We start from the raw sequence: 22,182 nt of genomic DNA, 5'->3' as shown, positions 1-22,182 counted from the left end.
TGTTGGGAAATATTCAAGTAAATTAATAAATAAATAAAGCTGTGAAATAAGAGCAGTTTAAGAAGGTAGTTTACGTGAAATTAGAAATTAGAAAAATCATCAATAGACAGACAGACAGACAAACTGACAGATAAATAAATGAATAAGTTAATGGATTAAGCTATGCAGTAAGATAAGTGTATCAATATAATAAAGTGAGGAATATGTCCCAGTTTCAGCCTTTGCAGCGGCCTTGTGTTTTGACTGCTTGTTGTTCTTCGCTGCTCTCCTTTGTGTGGGTATGTGGTTGATTTTACGTAATTGTGTTGCTCTTGTATTGCCCTGAGTTGCGGGAGTCTTGTTTTTGTCTCTCTAGTTGAAGGTTGATCTTTGAAAACAGTCGTGGTGAAGTTACATGGGTTTTTAATGGCGTTTCTATGGTTCTAGTGACAATTAACAACATTTCTACACTATTTTCAGGAGAAAGACACTTGAGAACCGGGCTCATCACCTCTATGGCCTTTGAAAATTGTCGTGGTGAGAGAGCAAACAGTTTCGGAATACATCAAGCCCTTCTCAAGATCAAGCTCAAGATAAAACACATCAGCTGATTACCAAGAAAACAAGAGACATGAAGGCTTGTTTTCCATCTATTATGCTGTGATTTGGGGCGCCGGCCTTTAAATAACGCAAGGTAAGGGTCTACAATTATTCATACAGTACTGGTGATGATAGATAGCGTGCATATATGTGTGTATAGTGAGTTATATATGGTGGAGAGACACTGGCAGTTTGTATGTGTAGGAAATGTGTAAATATTAAGAAAATTAAAATGTTTTCTGTAGAATTGGTGTGTAAATAGTATCAGGTAAATAATACATGTAATATATACAGTGTAGGTGATTGTAGATATTGTGTGTATAGTGAAGTATGCAGAGATACGGTGGCTCTGTATATGTGCTGGGAATATCTACGGTGGAATTAACCAAACCAACATTTGATGAGGAAGTGATGGGGTTGTGACAGGCACTCAGGCTGCTCCCTCAAGGCCCCACACCTATAAAAAAATCATGCAAATTGGACTCCCTTGACACTCCGCTCCTCTAGCCAAACCATGCTGTCTGTCAGGCCACTCTCTTAGTTAATTTGAGTCCAGTTGTAGGCAAAACTAAAATAACTATACATGAACTTTGATAAATAAGAGAAAGCAAAGGAAATAATAACATAAATCTATGAAAAGTTAGTAAATATAAAGACAAAGAGCCAGACAGCAAGAAAAACATCAGGGACAGCCATGAAAAAGATAAAACAAGCTTATATTTTCCTTACCTAAATCTTACTAAACATTACAACTCTTGAGGTTTACACAGGGAAGGTAAGCTGGGGAAAATAAAGAACTACATTAATTTAAACCTAACCTAAACGAGCCCTTGGATAAAAATACTGTTATTCTGATTGTCTAGCCAAAGGTATTGAGTGTAAAAATAAAAAAATAGGAAAAGAAAAAGAAGGAAATAGTGAAAATAATGACGCAGGTTAGGTTTTGATGTGGTGTTTAGATGAAGTGAGGAATGAAAAAAGAAAGTAAGGAAGATGAATAAAGAAAATAATGACATAAATACTGAGGTGATAATAAATTGTATAACCTGAACTGTATCTCATTGCAGTGTTTAGGTGTGAAAGTAAGAAATCAAAGGAGGAAAAGAAGAAATAAATGAATAAATAAGTGATCATTATACTTACAGTGCTTATGAAATAATAGTTATAATCTGTATCTTATCTGTATCTTTTTTTATATGAAACCTTATCTTACTGTGTCATAAAAAAAATAAAATAAAAAAATAAAATATATATATACAGTTCAAATTCTATCACTTTATAAACCACTTAAGTATACATGCCATTAACTTACTCATTTTAAACTCATATGGCTCAAAAACCAACACCACACCTACTATTTCACTATCACCCATTCCTACACAGTAAAAAACACTATTTCCATCACTATTTGGTGGGGAGAGGGAAGGGGGGTGCAGTTCATGAAGGCAATAAAGAGTGTGTTAGTGTGTTCAGGTTTCAGTGACTGTGGTGTATGTGCAGGTGGTGATGGCAGTGGTGGCCTGGCTGGTGTTGTCGGCTGTCCTGCTGGTCGGTTCCCTCGGCCTGCAGACCTGCCTGTCTGTCCTTCTCTCTGTTATCCTCTTCGGCTGTGGGTGAGTGCATTCCAGGCCTCAACATTGCATTCCAGGCCTCTACAGTGCATTCCAGGCCTCTACAGTGCATTCCAGGCCTATACAGTGCATTCCACACCCCTACAGTGCATTCCAGGCACCTACAGTACATTCTATTGCTATACAGTGCATTCCAGGCCTCTGTAGTGCATTCTAGGTCTATACAGTGCATTCCAGGTCTTTTAGTGCATTCCAGGTCTCCAGTGCATTCCAGGCCCCTACAGTGCATTCTACAGTACAGTACATTCTATTGCTATACAGTGCATTCCAGGCCTCTGTAGTGCATTCTAGGTCTATACAGTGCATTCCAGGTCTTTTAGTGCATTCCAGGCCTCTACAGTGCACTCTACAGTGCATTCTAGGCCTCTACAGTGCATTCTGAGCCTCTACAGTGCATTCCAGGCCTCTGTAGTGCATTCTAGGTCTATACAGTACATTCCAGGTCTTTTAGTGCATTCCAGGTCTCCAGTGCATTCTAGGCCTCTACAGTGCATTCTAGGCCTCTACAGTGCATTCTGGGCCTCTTCAGTGCATTTCAGGCCTCTACAGTGCATTCCAGACCCCTACAGTGGATTCCAGGCACCTACAGTACATTCTATTGCTCTACAGTGCATTCCAGGCCTCTATAGTGCATTCTAGGGCTATACAGTGCATTCCTGGCCTTTTTAGTGCATTCCAGGTTTATACATTGCATTATAGGCTCCTACAGTGCATTCCAGGCCCCATAAGTTCATTCTATTGCTCTACAGTGCATTCCAGGTCTCTACAGTGCATTATATTGCTCTACAGTGCATTCCAGTCCTCTGTAGTGCATTTCAGGTCTCCAGTGCATTCTAGGGCTATACAGTGCATTCCAGACCTTTTAGTGCATTCCAGGTCTCCAGTGCATTCCAGGCCTCTACAGTGCATTCTAGGCCTCTACGGTGCATTTTAGGCCTCTAGTGCATTCTAGGGCTCTACAGGGCATTCCAGGCCTTTTTAGTGCATTCCAGACCTCTATAGTGTATTCTAAGGCTCTGCAGTGCATTCCAGACCTCTTTAGTGCATTTCAGACCTCTACAGTGTATTCCAGGCCTCTACATGCATTCTAAGCCTCTATAAGTACATTCCAGTGTTTTATAATTCCTAAATTTTGTTCGTCTATAGTTTTGAGTTTTTCGGATACAGGATTGTTTTTTTTTTATGTTTATGATTTAAATTGAGGTTATTATTGTATATTGTGTGTTCAGTATTCATTAGGTAAGGTCAGTGTTTGTCTGATTGTTGTTGTTGTTGTTGTTGTTATGCATGTATTGTTTGTGTAGTATATTGTGTATTGTATTATGTTATTCAGTAAGTAAGAATGGTAATAATCTCTCTCTCTCTCTCTCTCTCTCTCTCTCTCTCTCTCTCTCTCTCTCTCTCTCTCTCTCTCTCTCTCTCTCTCTCTCTCTCTCTCTCTCTCTCTCTCTCTCTCTCTCTCTCTCTCTCTCTCTCTCTCTCTCTCTCTCTCTCTCTCTCTCTCTCTCTCTCTCTCTCTCTCTCTCTCTCTCTCTCTCTCTCTGTGTGTGTCAGATGGCTGGTGGCGCTGCGGTGGTGTTGCCTGGAGGAGAGCGAGCAGATGTGGCTAAACATTCACCGTGCCCACCTGCCACTGCCCAGGGACCACCACGACAAGGTGAGCGGTGACCTGACCTGACCTCACCTGACTCAGCCTAACATAACATAACCTGATAGATAATTTTTTCCCAGAGAAGAAGCGCAGAGGAGTCAAGATTTGTGTGCGTGAATTCATTACTGTGATAGCCTTTAAATTCTGTCATTTTTTCAGCACCTAAAGTGTATGTGTCTTATTCATTTATTTACTCAAGACACATGACTTAATTTGACTTGATTGGCTGAAAAAAAGACTAACACATCACAGCTACCACTTGTTTGTTTTATAGTTGTACTGAATGGCTGAAAAAAAAGACTAACACATCACAGCTACCACTTGTTTGTTTTATAGTTGTACTGAATGGCTGGAAAAAAAGACTAACACATCACAGCTACCACTTGTTTGTTTTATAGTTGTACTTAATGGCTGAAAAAAAAGACTAACACATCACAGCTACCATTTGTTTGTTTTATACTTGTACTGAATCGAGTGATAGTTAGCATGACTATTACGGCTGTCCTCACTCCCAGATAGGTCATTGCAGGAGGGTCGTTACTGTTATTTTTGCAAGTGTTGTGGGTCACCGGCTATCTTGCTGTCTGAGGGAATAACTTATTCTCCCTGGCTGTGTTGCTGTGAAGGGGGAAATAACCGTAATCTTCCCTGGCAGTGTTGCTGTGGGGGAAGTCATCACCGTCCCTCCCCCACAGGTGTTCGGCAGCATCCAGTTGAACAGCAGCGTGGAGAAGCAAGACCGGCGGGTGACAGGTTCCAGCCTCATCGACGAGCAGCTGCAGAGTGTGGTGGGGCTGGTGGTGCGAGACTTTGTGCTCAACTGGTACACAGAGCTCTCGGGACACCAGGCCTTCCTTGGGCAGCTGCACCGCTCCCTACAGCACTCCCTGGTGGTGCTGGCCAATAGGTGAGGCTGCTCTTGGTGCTCCTGCTGGTGGTAGTGATGATCTCCTTTGTTTTTTTGTTTTTTTTCTCATTATTGCTGCTATTTCATTATTTTAGCTTTATTTGGTGTTGTTGTGAGGTTAATGGTGGTGGTGGTGGTGATAATAATGGGTGCTTCTTCCCATTTTCTCCTCATGGCCACTTACACATCACCACTAAAACTTTTAATTGTTGTTATTCTGAGATTGGTGGTGGTGGTGGTGGTGGTGGTGGTAATGGTGACCCTCCCCCAACAGGTGCAAGAGCATGGACTGGGTGGGATACCTCACGACGCGCCTGGTGGATGACATTGCCTCACACCTGCGGCTGTTCCGGGAGGCGCGGTCGGCCCTGGCGCGGGGCAAGACGGGGAAAGAGGAGCTCATTGACCAGTTTTTTGAGCGGGAAGCGGAGAAGGAGAAGGATATTTGTCGCGATGAAGTGTGTCTCAAGCCGGATGCTGAGAAAGGTGTGTGTGTGTGTGTGTGTGTGTGTGTGTGTGTGTCTGTGTTACTGTTTTCTCTCATCTGGTCATTCCTCCTGTTGGTGTCAATTCTTTGCTTCTGTCACCTCTTCTTTGTCTGTGTGTGTCTTTTGTGTGTTTTTCTCTGTCTATCTCTCTGTCTGTCTGTCTGTCTGTCTGACTATATTTGTCCAATCTTTTCTTCATTCCATATACATTTGTTGCACCTGTCACCTCCTTTTATGTGTGTGTGTGTGTGTGTGTGTGTGTGTGTGTTTGCTGCAGTACACAGGGCCTGAGCTACACTCCTCTGCTTATCTGTGTATCCATTACAGACTTTCCATTACTTGTACTCTAAGGGAAAACAAAAACAAATATTAACCTCCCCCCCTCCCCCTCATCCCCCCATCCCGCTCCCCAGACTACCTGAGTGACCTGGCGGAGATAGTGCTGTACTACATTCTGCCGCCCGAGGACTTCTCCAACGCCCCCCTGCGTGCCGCCGTGCTGGAGATTCTGGTGTCCTCCGTCATCCTGCCTGTCATCACCCTCATCTCGGATCCAGACTACATCAACACCCTCATCATCTGGGCTGTGAGTCATTCCATGCTTTTTTATTTATTTATTTATTTGTTTATTTGTTTTATTTTTTATTGCGGTATCATTTTCAGTGTTTTGTATTTGTTTATTTGTTTTTTTATTTATTTTTCTTTATTCTGGTATAATTTTTTTTTTTCCTGTTTGTTTATTTTATTGTATTTTCAGTTTTTGTATTTGTTTATCTTTTTATGTTCTTTTTTCTTTGTATTCTGGCATCATTTCCTGTTTTTTTATTTATTTATTTTATCCTGGTATCATTTCAATTTTTTTCTATGTATTTACCAGTGTTTTTATCTATATTTTTTGTATTTGGCATAATTTTTTTGTTATACAATGAAGCATTATGTAACTCTCTCTCTCTCTCTCTCTCTCTCTCTCTCTCTCTCTCTCTCTCTCTCTCTCTCTCTCTCTCTCTCTCTCTCTCTCTCTCTCTCTCTCTCTCTCTCTCTCTCTCTTCCCCCCAGTGCACGGGCATCCCAGTGACCAGTGAGCTCTTTGTGACGGTGATCAAGGGAACCAACAATGTGGATGAGCTGGAGGCCGTTCGCAGTCTGGTGGTGAAGGAGACAGCCAGCCTGGTGTGTGTGTGTGTGTGTGTGTGTGTGTGTGTGTGTGTGTGTGTGTGAACATTAATATTCTGTCTGTTTGTCTGTCTGTCATCATCTCTTCTGTGTGTTTGTCTGTCTGTTTGTCAGCATTTATTATGTGTTTGTATCTGTCATCATCAGTTCTACCTGCCTGTCTGTCTGTTTGTCAGCATTAATTCTGTCTGTTTGTCTGTCTGTCATCATCATTTTGTTTGTTTGTTTGTCTGTCTGTCAACATTAATTCTCTGTTTGTCTGTCATCATCATCAGTCCTGTCTGTCTGTCAACATTAATTCTTTGTTTGTCTGTCATCATCATCAGTTCTGTTTGTCTGTCTGTCTGTCTGTCTGTCAACATTCATTCTGTTGGTCCTTCTGTCAGTCTGTCAACAATCATCGCTTTACTGATCCAACCTCCCTTTCTTCCTCTTCCCCTCACTCCCCCCAGAGGTCAAGGGACTCTGGCAACAGGGACGAGGGGTCAGAGGTGAAGCAGCAGCTGGGGAGCCTGGAGTTCATCAAGCGGGTCATTGACAACAGGATCAACCGCATCGACAAGGGCTCCGAAACAGACTCCATGGGTGAGTGTCCACTTCCCTCCACTTTAAAACATCTTCCACTAAACATTCCAAGGCTGTCCAAACACTTCCAGCACTCATTCCAGCCTTTTCTCTCCATTTTAAGACTGTCCAAACACTTCCAGCACTCATTCCAGCCTTCTCACTCCATTCCAGGGCTGTCCAAATACTTCCAGCACTCATTCCTGCCTTCTCTCTCCATTCTAAGACTGTCCAAACACTTCCAGCACTCATTCCTGCCTTCTCTCTCTTCCAGGCACTTATTCCAGCCTCCTCTCTCTATTCCAGGCACTTATTCCAGCCTCCTCTCTCTATTCCAAACATACCAGCCTTCCCTCTATTCCAGCCTTCTCCCACACAGCTCCAGCATTCATTCCAGCCTCCTCTCCATTCCAGGACTCTCAGTGAATTTGGACTACCGCAAGCTGGCGCGCGGCAAACTGTTCCAGCTGCCCCTCGAGGCCATCCTGAAGAACAGCCTCACCCTCGACCACTTCCTTAAGTACATGGCATCCATCAACACACAGCACTACCTCAACCTGTACCTCAATATTGAGTGTAAGTATGTGTGTGTGTGTGTGTGTGTGTGTGTGTGTGTGTGTGTGTGTGTGTGTGTTGGATTGGGTTAGTAGGAGGTGCAGTTAGGGCTGATATTACTAAGAGATAGGTTGTAACACTCTTTCTCTCTCTCTCTCTCTCTCAGCTAAATCACAGCCCTCTAACTTCACCTTCTCACTCTCTAACCCTAAAACAACCTAAATACCCTTGACACACTCGTAACATCTTTCAGTCACTTCCTAACCCCTAAAACACTGCTAACACTCACCTGACAACCTCCAGACACACTAATCTTTCTTCACACACTCTTTTACTCCTTAAACAACCAAATGGGGATCAAAATGCCCTCTTAACACCATTTACTCACTCCCAAACTTCCTAATATAACCCGAACTCACTTACCTCACCCTAAACAGCCTTTTTTGACACCCTAACACCCAAAAAACACAAAAAAAAATCACACAAAATTACCGAAAACCTTCTCAAACAACCCCAACTACCCAGGCTGGCGAACGACGGTGAACGAGCGTCTCTGTGCCCTGGAGCTGGAGCGGCTGCAGCACCTGGAGGAGTCTGGGGTGCAGGGGTCGGGTGTTACTATGCTGGATATCTGCCACGATCACTTTTCGGCCCAATGACCTTTCGTCCCACAAAGAGGAGGCTGAGATGATCTACGAACAGTACTTGTCCGAGAAGGTGAGGGTGTGTGTGTGTGTGTGTGTGTGTGTGTGTGTGTGTGTGTGTGTGTGTGTGTGTGTGTGTGTGTGTGTGTGTGTGTGTGTTGAATTAGCTTAAAATTTTTGAAAGAAGAAAAGGAAAATAGAAAAAAGAAAGAGGAAAGAAAGATTTATGTACAAAAACACCACCACCACCACCACCACCACCAACAACAACAACACTACCAACAACAACAACAACAATAACAGCAACAACAACAACAGCAATACCATAAGTAGAAGAGAGAAAGTTAAGCTTGACTATATACTAATCTCTCTCTCTCTCTCTCTCTCTCTCTCTCTCTCTCTCTCTCTCTCTCTCTCTCTCTCTCTCTCTCTCTCTCTCTCTCTCTCTCTCTCTCTCTCTCTCTCTCTCTCTCTCTCTCTCTCAGGCCAGCCCCCGTGTGGTCATGGACGACAGCATAGTGAAAAGGCTAATTCTTCGTATGCGTTCGGAAAAAGTCAGCGAGACCTGGTTTGACGAGGTGCAGTCCGCCCTGTTCCTCACCCTGCAGGAGGCCGACCTATTCCTGCCGGCTTTCAGGAGGTGTGTGTGTGTGTGTGTGTGTGTGTGTGTGTGTGTGTGTGTGTGTGTGTGTGTGTGTGTGTGTGTGTGTGTGTGTGTGTGTGTGTGTGTGTGTGTGTGTGTGTGTGTAATTCTTCCTTTTTTATTTATTTATTTTCTTTTTTTTTTTTTTTTTTTTTTTGGTGTGTTGTTTTTCTTTCACAGCTCTCTCTCTCTCTCTCTCTCTCTCTCTCTCTCTCTCTCTCTCTCTCTCTCTCTCTCTCTCTCTCTCTCTCTCTCTCTCTCTCTCTCTCTCTCTCTCTCTCTCTCTCTCTCTCTCTCTCTCTCTCTCTCTCTCTCTCTCTCTCTCTCTCTCTCTCTCTCTCTCTCTCTCTCTCTCTCTTCTTTTTTCTCATTCTGTCATCTCTGTTTCTTCCACCATTTCTCCCTTTGCATCTCTCACTCCTCTCCTCCCTTCTCAATCTCAGCCGTCCATTCTTCTCCCTGTCTCACCCTTCCTCTTGTGTCGGCAGGTCCATGTGGTATATTAAGCTGCTTGCCGAACTGGACTTGTTGAAAGATGTGTCCAGGTCAGATGAGGAAGATACCCAGTCTCTCGATGATGTCAGCTTCAACTCTCTAGAACAGGTGTGTGTGTGTGTGTGTGTGTGTGTGTGTGTGTGTGTGTGTGTGTGTGTGTGTGTGTGTGTTATTTGTTTATGTATTTGTTGGTTTTTGTGTCTCTGTGTGTGTGTGTGTGTGTGTGTGTGTGTGTGTGTGTGTGTGTGTGTGTGTGTGTGTGCGTGTGTGTATGTGTGTTATTTGTTTATGTATTTGTTGGTTTTTGTGTGTGTGTGTGTGTGTGTGTGTGTGTGTGTGTGTGTGTGTGTGTGTGTGTGTGTGTTAGGTTATGTGTGTGTTTGTTTTCCTTGTTTGTCTTTGTTTTTATTTTGGTGTGTTCTGTTCTGTATTCTCAGTCTTTCTTCTTTTTCTCACCACTATTCTGTCCACCTCCATAGTGCAAGAGTTAGCCAGTATTCTCAGTCTTCTTTCTCTCACCACTATTCTGTCCATCTCCCTAATGCAAGAGTTCACCAGTATTCTCAGTCATTCATCCCTTTCTTGGGTAAAATGAAATTCCCTGCCTGCTTCTGTGCTTCCTCCTTCCTATGACTTACTTGTCACCAGCCACTCCCCCACCACTCTTTGCTCTCAAATAGGCCTTTTATTTTATCTCTCTAAATTTGTGTTGCCATTAGCCAGTGCCCCTCTTATATAAAAATTCTCTCTCTCTCTCTCTCTCTCTCTCTCTCTCTCTCTCTCTCTCTCTCTCTCTCTCTCTCTCTCTCTCTCTCTCTCTCTCTCTCTCTCTCTCTCTCTCTCTCTCTCTCTCTCTCTCCCCCCCCCCCAGGCCGAGGAAGGGGACAGCCTGTGCCAGCCCACCGTTGCCCTGAGCAGCAGCAGCAGCGGGGGAGGCTCCTAAGACAGGGGACTCCCACTCTACCTCCTCCGGCCACTCCACACAGTCCGATGAGAAGTACCTCCGCAGCGTGTCCAGGAGCTCCTCTCGTGCCCAGTCCCCCCAGCCCGGCTCCCTCCACCCCTCCCCCTGCCACACCCGCTCCCCCAGCCTCACCAAGGCCGCCACCCTCACCGCCAGGATTATTGATACTGGTTAGTTCAGGTTAGGTTAGGTTAGGTTGGGTTTGTTGGGCTCAGGTCAGGTTTTTGTTTGTTTGGGTCATCAGGTTTGGTTTGCTGTGTCAGGTTGGATTTGGTTTGTTTGGGTCAGGTCAGGTTGGGTTTGTTTAAAACACTTTAAACACACCAAACACACACAAAAACACCCAAAAACACCTAAAACACACCAAAACACCCCCAAACACACCAAAACACACCCAAATACACCAAAACAAACCAGAACACACCAAAACAAACCAAAATAAACCAAAACAAACCAAAAACACATCCAAAACACAACAAAACACACACGAAAACACACACAAAACATACCCAAACACTACAAAAACAAACCAAAACACACCCAAAACACACCCAAACAAACCAAAACACACCCAAAACACACCCAAAATACAACCAAAACTGCACCAAAACGCACCCCACAATTAACAACACCCCACACCCACAGAGATCGTGCGTGAGGCTGCCAAGTCACACGCCATCTATATTGTGAGTGTGATGCGGCGCGACCTGTCCGGCCAGGAGGAGCTGTGGCACGTGTTCAGAAGGTACTCGGAATTCTACGACTTCCACCTGTCCCTGGTGACTAAGGTGGGTGCTGTGGGTAGAGGGGGTGCTGGTGGAGGGATGGGTATTGTGTCTTGGTTTTGTTAGTGGATAGGTGAAGAGAGTGTGTTTGTATGTGTGTAAGTTTGTGTAGTGTGTGATTGGTGTCTGGTGTAATGATAGATAGAATGTTATGTTTTTTCTTCTATTTTCTCATCTTTCATGTGCCTCTTTGTTCATTTTTTTCTATTTTTATCCTTTCATTTCTCCTCTTCCTCTCTTTTCCTTCCTTCTCATCCTTTTCTTTGCTTTTTTCCTCTCCATCTCTTCCTTTCCCTTCTTTCTCTCCTTTTCTTCTCCTTTTTCCTTCCCTTCTCTCCTCACTCCTCCCTTCTTTCCTTTCCTTCCCTTCTCTCCTTTCCCTCCCTTCTCTCCTTTCCCTTCTCTTCCCCTCCCATTCCTTCCCCTTCCCTCCCCTTCCCTCCCCTCCCTCCCCTCCCCTCTTACCATCACCCACCAAGCCATCAAACTCACCAGTCCAACATAGTTCCCAGAGCTTTCATCGGTGTCGTTCCCAAGCAAGAGGATGCTAAACAACCTTGCCGCCGCTGGTTTCTGGAGAAGAGGAAATCTGAGCTGGACGAGTGGCTGCAGACAATCATGGCCCCCTCCACTATACAGGCACATTCAGGCTTGCCTAGAGGCTATTCAGAGGTTCCTTGACCAGACATCCTACCTGTCTTCCCAGCCACAGAATTTGGCAAAGAAGGTGGGGTGTTTTAAGGGTGTTTTGAGGGGCTTGGGAGTGTTTTGGGGTGTTTTGAGGGGGTTTAGGGGTGTTTTGGGGGTGTTTTGAGGGGGTTTGGGGGTGTTTTGGGGTGTTTTGGGGGGTGTTTAGGGATGTTTTGGGGATGTTTTGGGGATGTTTTGGGGTGTTTTGGGGATGTTTTGGGATGTTTAGGGGTGTTTTGAGGGGGTTTGGGGGTGTTTTGGAGTGTTTTGGGGTGTTTGGGTGGTTTTGCGGAGTGTTTTGGATGTGTGTGTGGTGTGTTTTTTGGGTCATCTATACATTTCAACTGTTGGTAACACACACACCCTCCTTGCCCCTTCCTCATATATAAATTCAGAAAAGTTTATCATGGCATCTATAGATTTAAACCACTTTCCAACTCCCTTCCGTTTAAGTTACATATATTCAGTAAAGTTTATCATGTCATCAATACATTTCAGCCATTACCAACTCTCATCCTCTTATATAAATTTAGAAAAGCTTATCGTGGCGTCTATAGATTTAAGCCACTTTGCAACACTCTTCTGTTTAAACCACGTATATTCAGTAAAGTTTATCATGTCATCTATACATTTCAACCATTACCAACACTTCCTCTTATATTAATTCCTCTTCTATAAATTAAAAAAAGCTTATCATGGCGTCTATAGATTTAAACCACTTTTGAACACCCTTCCATTTAAGATACATATATTCATTAAACTTCATCATGTCATCTATACATTTCAACCATTACTGACACACACACCCTCCTCCACCCCCTGCTGTCCCTGCATGAAGGTGGAGGACAACCTCATGGTGCCCCTGAAGGCTGGTGTCCACAATGTGAGTCGGGCAGTGCGTTCCATGCCAGACACGGTGCTGAACACAGTGGACGGCATGGTGGATGGACTCTACCCGCCGGTTCGTCAAGCCAACACACCCGAGACTGGTCGCCAACACTGACTACACCCACCGTGGCTCATTTGACCTGGAGGTGTGTGTGTGTGTGTGTGTGTGTGTGTGTGTGTGTGTGTGTGTGTGTGTGTGTGTGTGTGTGTGTGTGAAGTGAGTAGGAATGGAGGGAGGAGAGAAAGAGAAGGCAAGGAAGGAAAGAGGAGAGAAAGCAAAGGGGGAGGGAGGAGAGAAAGGAGAGAAAGTAGGGAGAGAGGAGAGAAAGTGAGAAGAGAGGGAGAAGAGAAAAGACAAGGCAGAGAGGGAGAGAGAAAGGAGTGTTTTGTGAATGTGTGTGTGTCTGTTTCTCTTGCATTTAAGTATTTATGTTCATTTTGTATCTTATTTATGTTTATTTTATGGTGTGTGTGTGGTGTGTGTGTGTGTGTGTGTGTGTGTGTGTGTGTGTGTGTGTGGTGTGTGTGTGTGTGTGTGTGGTGACGGCTTCCTGTGCCTGCAGGGAGACGAGAACATCCCGCTGCGCATCCTGCTACAACTGATGGACGAGGTGTTTGACCTGCGCAGCAAAGACCAGTGGTTCCGCCGCCGCATCATGCTGTTCCTCAGGCAGATCCTCAAGGCAATGTTCGGCGACATTGTCAACCGGCGCATCGTGGACTACGTGGCCTTCATCACCTCCCCGGAGCAGGTGGCGGACTACGTCAAGACCTTCAAGTGAGTTATCGGGCTCCTTCCTGGGGTGTTCTTGGAGGGTAGTCTTGTTATTTTGTATTATTTTGTGTTATTTACATCCCTGTCGCTGTTACGTCCCCTGAGGAGGTTGCCAACTACTGCATCACACCAGAACAGCTACGGATTGTCCCTCTCCACCCATGCCTCCCTGCCAAGCACCACACGTTATACTCTTGTCTCTCTTGGCAGGGAGTCACTGTGGCCCAATGGAACCCTGGTGGCCCCCTCGGCGGAGCGGGACGCAGCCATCAAGATGAGGACCAGGGGTGGCGGCGCGCACCTGCATGCTGGCCAGTATCTCAGGTGAGTGGCCAGCTGTGTGTCCAGCTGCACCACCTGTCTCCCCCACCCCCACCACCTGCTGTGTCAGGGGAAGGGGCAGGGTTGGTCAGTGTGTGCTGTGGGGCCTTTGCTGTACCCTGTATTTGCTGAGTGAAGAAGAGAATGGTTTAAGCCAGACACAAAACACATTATTTTATCCCCTTAATTCCACTGGCTCAACCTGTCTTCTGCTGCTCACCTACACCAGAAACTAACCCCCTCTTCCTCCTCCTCCTCCTCCTCCTCCTCCTCCTCCTCCTCCTCCTCCTCCTCCTCCTCCAACAGATGAGCTGAAGGCCATCCTGGGGAGCCAGACGACAGCCCGGGGTGTGTTGGGGGTCTACGACACAGTGCAGTGGCCAGCGCTCAACAGACGGCTGGTGTATGTGCTGCTGGAGGGCATGGTAGAGTCTCTGCTGGCCAATCAGAGGCAGATCCCACCCCTGCTCAGGTGAGGACAGGGAGGCAGGGAGGTGGGGGGGGTATTGTATGGATACAGACAGAAAGGGAGGGAAAGAAGGGTATTGTGTGAAGAGAGATGGAAGGAAGGAGACTAGAGAGATGGAGAGAAGAAAAGTGAGGTATGCTGAATAGAGAGAGAGATAGAGAGCCATTTTTTGTAAGCCAGTGTAGATAAGATGAGGTATTCAAGAAGGGAGTGAGAGAAAGGAGCAGTATTGTGTGGAGGGAGAGAGAGAGAGAGAGAGAGAGAGAGAGGAGAGAGAGAGAGAGAGAGAGAGAGAGAGAGAGAGAGAGAGACACAGCAAGAGAGATCACTGCCGGAAGGGAGAGATAGAGAAAGGTATCATAAGATTAGAGAATTAAGATACAGGGGAAAGAGATACAGCCCTTTAAATGACCCTTAATGACCAATCACCATTTATCCCCACCCTAACCTTTCTGTCACCTGAACTCCACTTCTCACAATCCCCCAGAAGGTCACAGGATAGATGCAACCTTTCTGTGACCTGTCGTGACCTCAGTTTCCCCCCACAGGTCACTCCATGCCGGGGTCGTCGCGCATCACTGCCAAGCACGTGCCCCACTCCAGGCGTGCCCCGCTCCGACAGATGATGAGAAGGAGGAGGGAGCAGCAGCAGCAGGAGGAGAAGGAGGAGGAGGTGAGGGTAGTGGTGGTGGTTGTAGTTGGAGGAATACAAAGGAAGCCCAAACAACTTACAAGGCTGTTTGGGTGATTGTCCTGTGCTACTAATGGGTGAGACAGGATAGCAAAGGAGGAGAGGTGATGGAGGAAGAGGAAGAAGAGGAGGAGGAGGAGGAGGAGGAGGAGTTGTAAATGTTGGAGAAGAAAGGAAGGAGATAGGGAGTAGAAAGATAAAGAGAGAGAAAGAAGAAAGAGGAAGATTTGGTAGAATTTTAAAAGTAAAACAAAACAAAAAACGAGAGGAAGAATTCTTGATAATTGAGAAGAGAAGAAGAGAAAAGGAGGAGGAGGAGGAGATAACAAGTGTGTGAAAAGGAGGAAGAATGGAAGAGTGAAAAACTGTTTCTTGAGAATGAATAAGGAAAGAAAAGGAGGAAGAGGGGGAAGAAGACGACAAGGAGGAAGAGGAGTAGGAGGAGGAGGAAGAAATGTGTTGCTTTCATTCCATTGGGTGGTTGTATTAGCACTAAAGTGTGTGTGTGTATGTGTGTTTCATTGCCAAAGATTCAAAATGTGTGTGTGTGTGTGTGTGTGTGTGTGTGTGTGTGTGTGTGTGTGTGTGTGTGTGTGTGTGTGTGTGTGTGTGTGTGTGTACATATTTAATTCTACATATCACGGCACAGAAAGCATCTTATTTATTTATTCTTTAAGTCACTCGTTTGCAGATCTGAAATTGAGTTAAGCCAATGTATTAGCAATGTTGTGAAGTGTTGCTGGTGATGACAATAGTGGGGATAGTGAAGTGGCGGACGACCTGACCAACAATTAAGTGGATTAAAAATTATAATAGTTGAGTCTTGAGTTATTTTTTGACATTAATGCAGTTTTCATGATTTGCTTGTGTTGATAATAAGATTTGAGAGAGAGAGAGAGAGAGAGAGAGAGAGAGAGGGAGAGAATGATGCGATTAAACCTTATGTGAGAGAGATTCTTGCAATATTTTCATCTTATATTTAAAAAGAAAAAAAGACTTTATAAGTAGTCCCAGTTTCTCAAAAGGGGGAAAAAAGGTATATTTTATAGTTATGTTCGTATCATGTCAAAGAGTTATTTTATATTCTTATTCGATTTATTTAAGTTTATTTTAATGTGGAAAAGAACCAAGCCATGATCTGATCGTGAACAAAAACAACAACTACAATTAATTATACATTTTTATTTGAGATTAGTGATAAGAAAAAATATAATTTAATTCATACAGTCAGTGCTAGTACATATCTTGTGATCTTTGCGTGTGTATATTTATTTCAGGGCATTGTATAAGTATATGTATTTCAATATATATATATATAAAAATCAAATGAAAAAAATACTATATTTGCATAAATACTCGAGTTATTTTATTTGTATCCTGGTTGTCCTATCAATAGCAACAAATAAATGTATAAATTAAATATATAGTTAGGAAGCTTTCTTGAGCACACGCCCTTGTCAGCAGAGAGAGAGAGAGAGAGAGAGAGAGAGAGAGGTGAGGAGAGCAGCAGGAGAGAAACGCATTACAGAAGATAGAAAAATGCAATAAGAGAAAGAACTGATAAAAAGAGCCTGGAGAAGGTCGAGGGGATAAAGGAGAATGAGATGGAGGGATGAAAATGCGGAAGAAATGCAGAGGATGGGGGCGCACAGACACAACTGAAGGGATACGTACATTGCGCCAACCCGACTATAAGTAAAGGCCAAAGAGTAAAAGATCAAGAACAAGCAGGTGAGAGAGATGCAAGGGACAAGCAAGTGGAGGAATCGTACATTGCGCCAACCTCTCACATCAAAACAAGTGACAAGCGGTGCATATGGAGCCGTAGGAACATACTCACCTCTGCCACGTGCCATGACTGCGAGGGCGACCGCCGATGTGGACGAGAGAGAATTGAGATGCCTTTTTGATGGATGGGAGTGTTGGACCTCTTATTTAGGAAGAAAGGTTGCAAATATAAAGGTTTAGAGAGAAAGATTACGATATTATATTGCAAGTCTTTCTCATAATGCATGTAGTTTTGTCTGCACGGCCTTTGGAAGATGAGGGTGATGAAAACAAGGGCTATGGGGAGCTGGAGCACAAAGACGCGAGACAGCTGGGCCTGGTGGAAGGGAGTGCACCAGACGCGAGATATTGGGGACAACATAGCAGCCCATCCACCAAGGAGTAATGAGGCCAAGATGAAGGAGGAGGGGGAGGGGAGGGGAGAGGAGGAAAGGGCAGCAGAGATCAGGACTCGGGCACCAAATATCTTCTATTTTCCCCAGCCTAAGTTTCCTGCACCTTGGAAGACACACGTACACTGCTTTCTCCACTCTCCGCCACGGTACAACAATATCAGAATTGAATAGAATGAACTTGGAAATGTATTAAAAGAGAAAGCAAATAAAAACAACTCTTGAAAACCTTAAGAAGAAGAAGAACAAGTAGAAGAAGTAGAAGAAATAGAAGTAGAAAACTTGAAAACCTTTAAAATACACGAAAATGAAATAAGGAATTAGTTGATAGGTCATTTTATATTTTATTTATTCTCATATCTTATAAACACATTCAAATACGAACAAGAAAACGAAAAATAATAATAAATAAATAAATAAATAAATATATGTACAAAAAAAAAAAAAGAGAGATCATGAATGGATTACTATGACCGTAGTGTTTATATTTTTACTTTCTTATATTTCAAATACACTCAGTTACCACAAATATGAAGGTGCCCAAACTGGATTCATTATAATTATTTTCTCGTCTTCTAGAAATCCCAAATATCACAAAAAATAGATGCGCAGACTAAATTAATATATATTTCCTGGCAGAATATATCATTACTATGTATCTATTAATCATTATTTTCTCATCTAAAAAGAATCAGATACCAATGAATAAATAAATAGATAAATAAATAAATAAATAAAGAAATAGAAATGAACAGATTGAATTAATAAATATTTCGTGGCGGCTTCTTATAATTTTGCGTCTGTTAATCATTACTTTCTCACATAAAATCCTTAAATACCAAATAAAAAATAAGAAATAAAAAATAAATAAGTAAATAAATAAAGTAACAATACAGATTAAATTCACATTTCCTGGCAGCCTCTTGAAATTATTATATTATTATTTTCTCATCTAAAATCCTCTTATGTCATAAAAATTAAATAAATAAATAAACTAAAGATGCACAGACAAAATTAACAAGCATTTCATTGCAGCCTATTATAATTCTCATCATCATTATGCATTTATTAATCATTACTTTCTCATCAACAACAATCAAATACGATAAATAAATAAAATAAACAAACCAATAGGTAAAATAAAATAGATAAAATATTAAAAGTGCTCAGATTAAAACTTGAAAGATGAACACCCTGCGATCACTTGGAGGAGGAAGCTGGCGGAGGGAAGGATGTTGCCTGCTCCTCGTGGGGTAATTATATTCATTATTTGTGTTTGGTGGTGTCTGTCATGGTGGTGTGAGGTGCTGGGGTGATGCACTGTGCTTGGTGTTGCTTGGGGTGATGTGTGGCAGTGTTTGGTTTGGTTTATTTTGGTTTTCTTTGAGTGTTTGTAAGGCAACACGTGTCGGAGAGAGGGGGGGGTAGGTGAGGGTGGTTATACATTTCCCTCACGACTACTACTACTACTACTACTACTACTACTGCTACTACTACTACTACTACTACTACTACTATATGATGTTATTTAATGCATATTATTACATACTTAACAAATCAAGTTCACTCGTTAAACAACCGTTACGTTAAACACTCGTTATAATGATCAATATCTAAACTCAATCTGCGTATTATTTACTATTGTTTATTTCTACATACTTAACAAGCCAATTCACTCGTTAAACAGGCATTACGCTAAACACTCGTTATAATTATCAGTATTTATCTCAGTCAATCTGCTTATTAGTTTACTACTGTTTATTTCTACATAATTAATAAGCCAATTCACTCGACAAGGCAATTCGCTCGTTAGGCAAACAATTGTATATTTAGGAAAAAAAATGTTATAAATATTAATAGTTTTCTAATTAATTTAACCCTTTCGCTGGTATGGTCGTCCCTCCTTGACCTTCCCAGCACTGTAATAACTGCTTCCATGGAGACACAGGAGAGAAAAGAGGAAAAGCAGAAGTTATTATTGTCTTTTTAAGCTACTAAAATATTTACGAGAGGCTTGCACACTAAACACTGTTTTAAAAAGCTACAGGCATCAAAGATTTGTCTAGCAGTGAAAGGGTTAAACTGTTATTAATCCGGTGCTTTACAGTGCTACAAACTTAACTAGCCAATTTACTCGTTAGGCAGCTATTACTTCAAACACTCGTTATAATTATCAATATTTTCTTTAATTATAACTATTAATATCTCTTCACTAACTCAGGTATTATCAATCATTACTTTGTACTATACTTAACAAGCCAGTTCGCTCGTTAGGCAAAATACACCAAACAATTATTAGGTAATTTATCTCTTTAGCTCATATTGCTGGTAAATTATAACTGTCTGATATATGAAATACAATATGAACATAAATGAAATTATTATTGTTGTTGTTGTTGTTGTTGTTGTTGTTGTTGTTGTTGTTGTTGTTGTTATTATTATTATTATTATTATTATTATTATTATTATTATTATTATTATTATTATTATTATTATTATTATTATTTTGTCTCTTAATTACCTCGAGTGCAAAAATAAATCAGGCATTCTTACTATTAATATACAATTATTATTTTATTATTATTATTTTATCAAGTCTAACTCAGTAAACTATAAATGTTTACCATATAAAACAGAAAACTAATATCAAAACAATAAATTAGGTAGAACTATTATAATAACTGAATTCTCTATTATTATCTTTATTATCTTGACGGAAGTACTATAATTATTGATTCTCTATTGTTATCCTTGCTATCTTGACTGTCAGTGATGGTTAGCTTGTTGTGTGGCTGTGGTACTTGTCTTTCTCCATCCCCCTCTCTTTATCCTCCTTTCTCCTGGCTCCTTTCATCCTTATCTCATTCAAGACTGCCCTTCTCTCTCTCTCTCTCTCCTCTCATCTCTCTCTCCTCTCTCTCTCTCCTCTCTCTCTCCTCTTCTCTCTCTCTCTCTCTCTCTCTCTCTCTCTCTCTCTCTCTCTCTCTCTCTCTCTCTCTCTCTCTCTCTCGTCTCTCTCTCTCTCTCTCTCTCACACACACACACACACACACACACACACACCTTGTCACTTCCTCTCCCTCGTTCTTCCCTCCTCGGGGGTGTAGCTCAGTGGTAGAGCATTCGACCTGCAGATCGAGAGGTCCCCGGTTCAAACCCGGGCGCCCCCTCATTGAATTTTATTTTACTGGTACTCTGCAGGAAACTGTGTCCAGACGGCCTTGAGAAGTGTATAGAGGGTGGCAGAGGTGTGGGAACTGTTATAGGAGGTGTAGAGGGAAGGGCTGCAGTAATACAGGGGGTTTACAAAGGTGACGATTCTGTACGTGTTTAAATGGCAAAGCTTTCTAATACAACATGTTCCTTTGTCTTGAGGCTATAGGTGAGTGGAAAGGTGTGAAACTCTTACAAAAGGCTTGGAGGGAAGGGTTAAAATAATACAGGGGATTTAGAAAGAAAGGTGACGATTCTGTACGTGTTTAAATGGCAAAGCTTTCTAATACAACATGTTCCTTTGTCTGGAGGCTATAGGTGAGTGGAAAGGTGTTGAAACTCTTACAGAAGGCTTGGAGGGAAGGGTTAAAATAATACAGGGGATTTAGAAAGAAAGGTGACGATTCTGTACGTGTTTAAATGGCAAAGCTTTCTAATACAACATGTTCCTTTGTCTTGAGGCTATAAGTGAGTGGGAAAGGTGTTGAAACTCTTACAGAAGGCTTAGAGGGAAGGGTTAAAATAATACAGGAGGGTTAGAAAGAAAGGTGACGATTCTGTACGTGTTTAAATGACAAAGCTTTCTAATATACGTACCTTTGTCTTGAGGTTATATAAGTGAGTGGGAAAGGTGTTGAAACTCTTACAGAAAAAGGCTTGGAGGGAAGGGTTAAAATAATACAGGGGGTTTAGAAAGAAAGGTGACGATTCTGTACGTGTTTAAATGGCAAAGCTTTCTTCTAATACTACATGTTCCTTTGTCTTGAGGCTATAGGTGAGTGGGAAAGGTGTTACAACTCTTACAGAAGGCTTAGATAGATTACAGTACTATAAAAGGCTTAAAAAATACGCTTCTGTGTGTTTTCTCTTGTGAGTTTTGCTGACAATACACATGAATTTATCTAGATGGCCTTGAGACGTGCACAGGGGAAAAGAAAGCACGATATCAGTTTTGTAGGTGTTTATTTTGTTTTCTCTATTACTGAATGTGACGGAGTGGCATTGGACAACTACCACGAAAAAATAACAACCTTTGCGTTTCTCTCTCTCTCTCTCTGTCTCTCTCTCTCTCTCTCTCTCTCTCTCTCTCTCTCTCTCTCTCTCTCTCTCTCTCTCTCTCCCTTGGCTAGTGACCATCTTACGTTGAAAAAATAATAAATAAGTAAATAAATAAAATAAATAAAATAACTTAACATTGAAACCTAACTTAACTTAACTTATCTCAACACTGAAACCTAACCTAACGTAGATGCTTAAAAAAGAACACCACTTATTAAATACACATATAATGACCTTTTTTTTTCCCCCCCTTAGGAGTGTGTGTGTGTGTGTGTGTGTGTGTGTGTGTGTGTGTGTGTGTGTTATGTTGATTCACTCTGCCACCCTGCTTTCCGATAAGGGGGAGCATAAAATCAATGGTTTTAAGGGGAATCTTGGCTGTTTGGTGTACATAATTTCCTCCTTTCCTTCAGGCGAGAGAGAGAGAGAGAGAGAGAGAGAGAGAGAGAGAGAGAGAGAGAGAGAGAGAGAGAGAGAGAGAGAGAGAGAGAGAGAGAGAGAGAGAGAGTGTGTGTGTTTTAGTGTTATTAGTTGATATTTGCATTAGTTACCCCTTCGCTTGGCACGTTTTCTTGTTTTTTTTTTTCATTATTTTTTTTTTGTTCGTGTCTTTTTTTTTTGTCCTGCCTATGTATCTATATTTTTTTTTGTATTTATTATTATTATTATTATTATTATTATTATTATTATTATTATTATTATTATTATTATTATTATTTTTATTTTAACTGGTGGAGACGAAATTAATGGGTTTACTACTACTACTACTACTTCTTCTACTACTACTACTACTACTACTACTACTACTACTATTTAC

General features: G+C 42.3%; 1 protein-coding gene and 1 non-coding gene across 2 annotated transcripts; both read left to right on the top strand.

Moving 5' to 3' along the window:
- The first annotated feature begins 538 nt into the window (after window positions 1–538).
- LOC135094766 (sorting nexin-13-like) lies at window positions 539–15,108 on the top strand. Its single transcript, XM_063995125.1, is given in 23 exon segments — window positions 539–673; window positions 2,080–2,192; window positions 3,765–3,867; window positions 4,557–4,768; window positions 5,043–5,254; window positions 5,670–5,842; window positions 6,313–6,426; window positions 6,882–7,014; window positions 7,408–7,573; window positions 8,097–8,265; window positions 8,678–8,832; window positions 9,324–9,438; window positions 10,202–10,236; window positions 10,238–10,464; window positions 10,940–11,082; window positions 11,585–11,638; window positions 11,641–11,751; window positions 12,608–12,769; window positions 13,221–13,435; window positions 13,643–13,718; window positions 13,720–13,756; window positions 14,060–14,225; window positions 14,771–15,108. Coding segments are annotated over 21 exon segments (2,949 nt in total). The 5' UTR covers window positions 539–673; window positions 2,080–2,192; window positions 3,765–3,810; the 3' UTR covers window positions 14,988–15,108.
- A 5,082-nt stretch (window positions 15,109–20,190) lies between these two features.
- On the top strand, window positions 20,191–20,263 carry Trnaa-ugc (transfer RNA alanine (anticodon UGC)). The gene has a single exon. It is a non-coding gene; the product is annotated as a tRNA-Ala (tRNA).
- The last annotated feature ends 1,919 nt before the right edge of the window (window positions 20,264–22,182 follow it).

This window comes from Scylla paramamosain, chromosome 46, assembly GCF_035594125.1.
Source record: "Scylla paramamosain isolate STU-SP2022 chromosome 46, ASM3559412v1, whole genome shotgun sequence".
Taxonomy (NCBI): Eukaryota; Metazoa; Arthropoda; class Malacostraca; order Decapoda; family Portunidae; genus Scylla; species Scylla paramamosain.
This window is presented reverse-complemented; position numbering and strand designations above follow the sequence as displayed.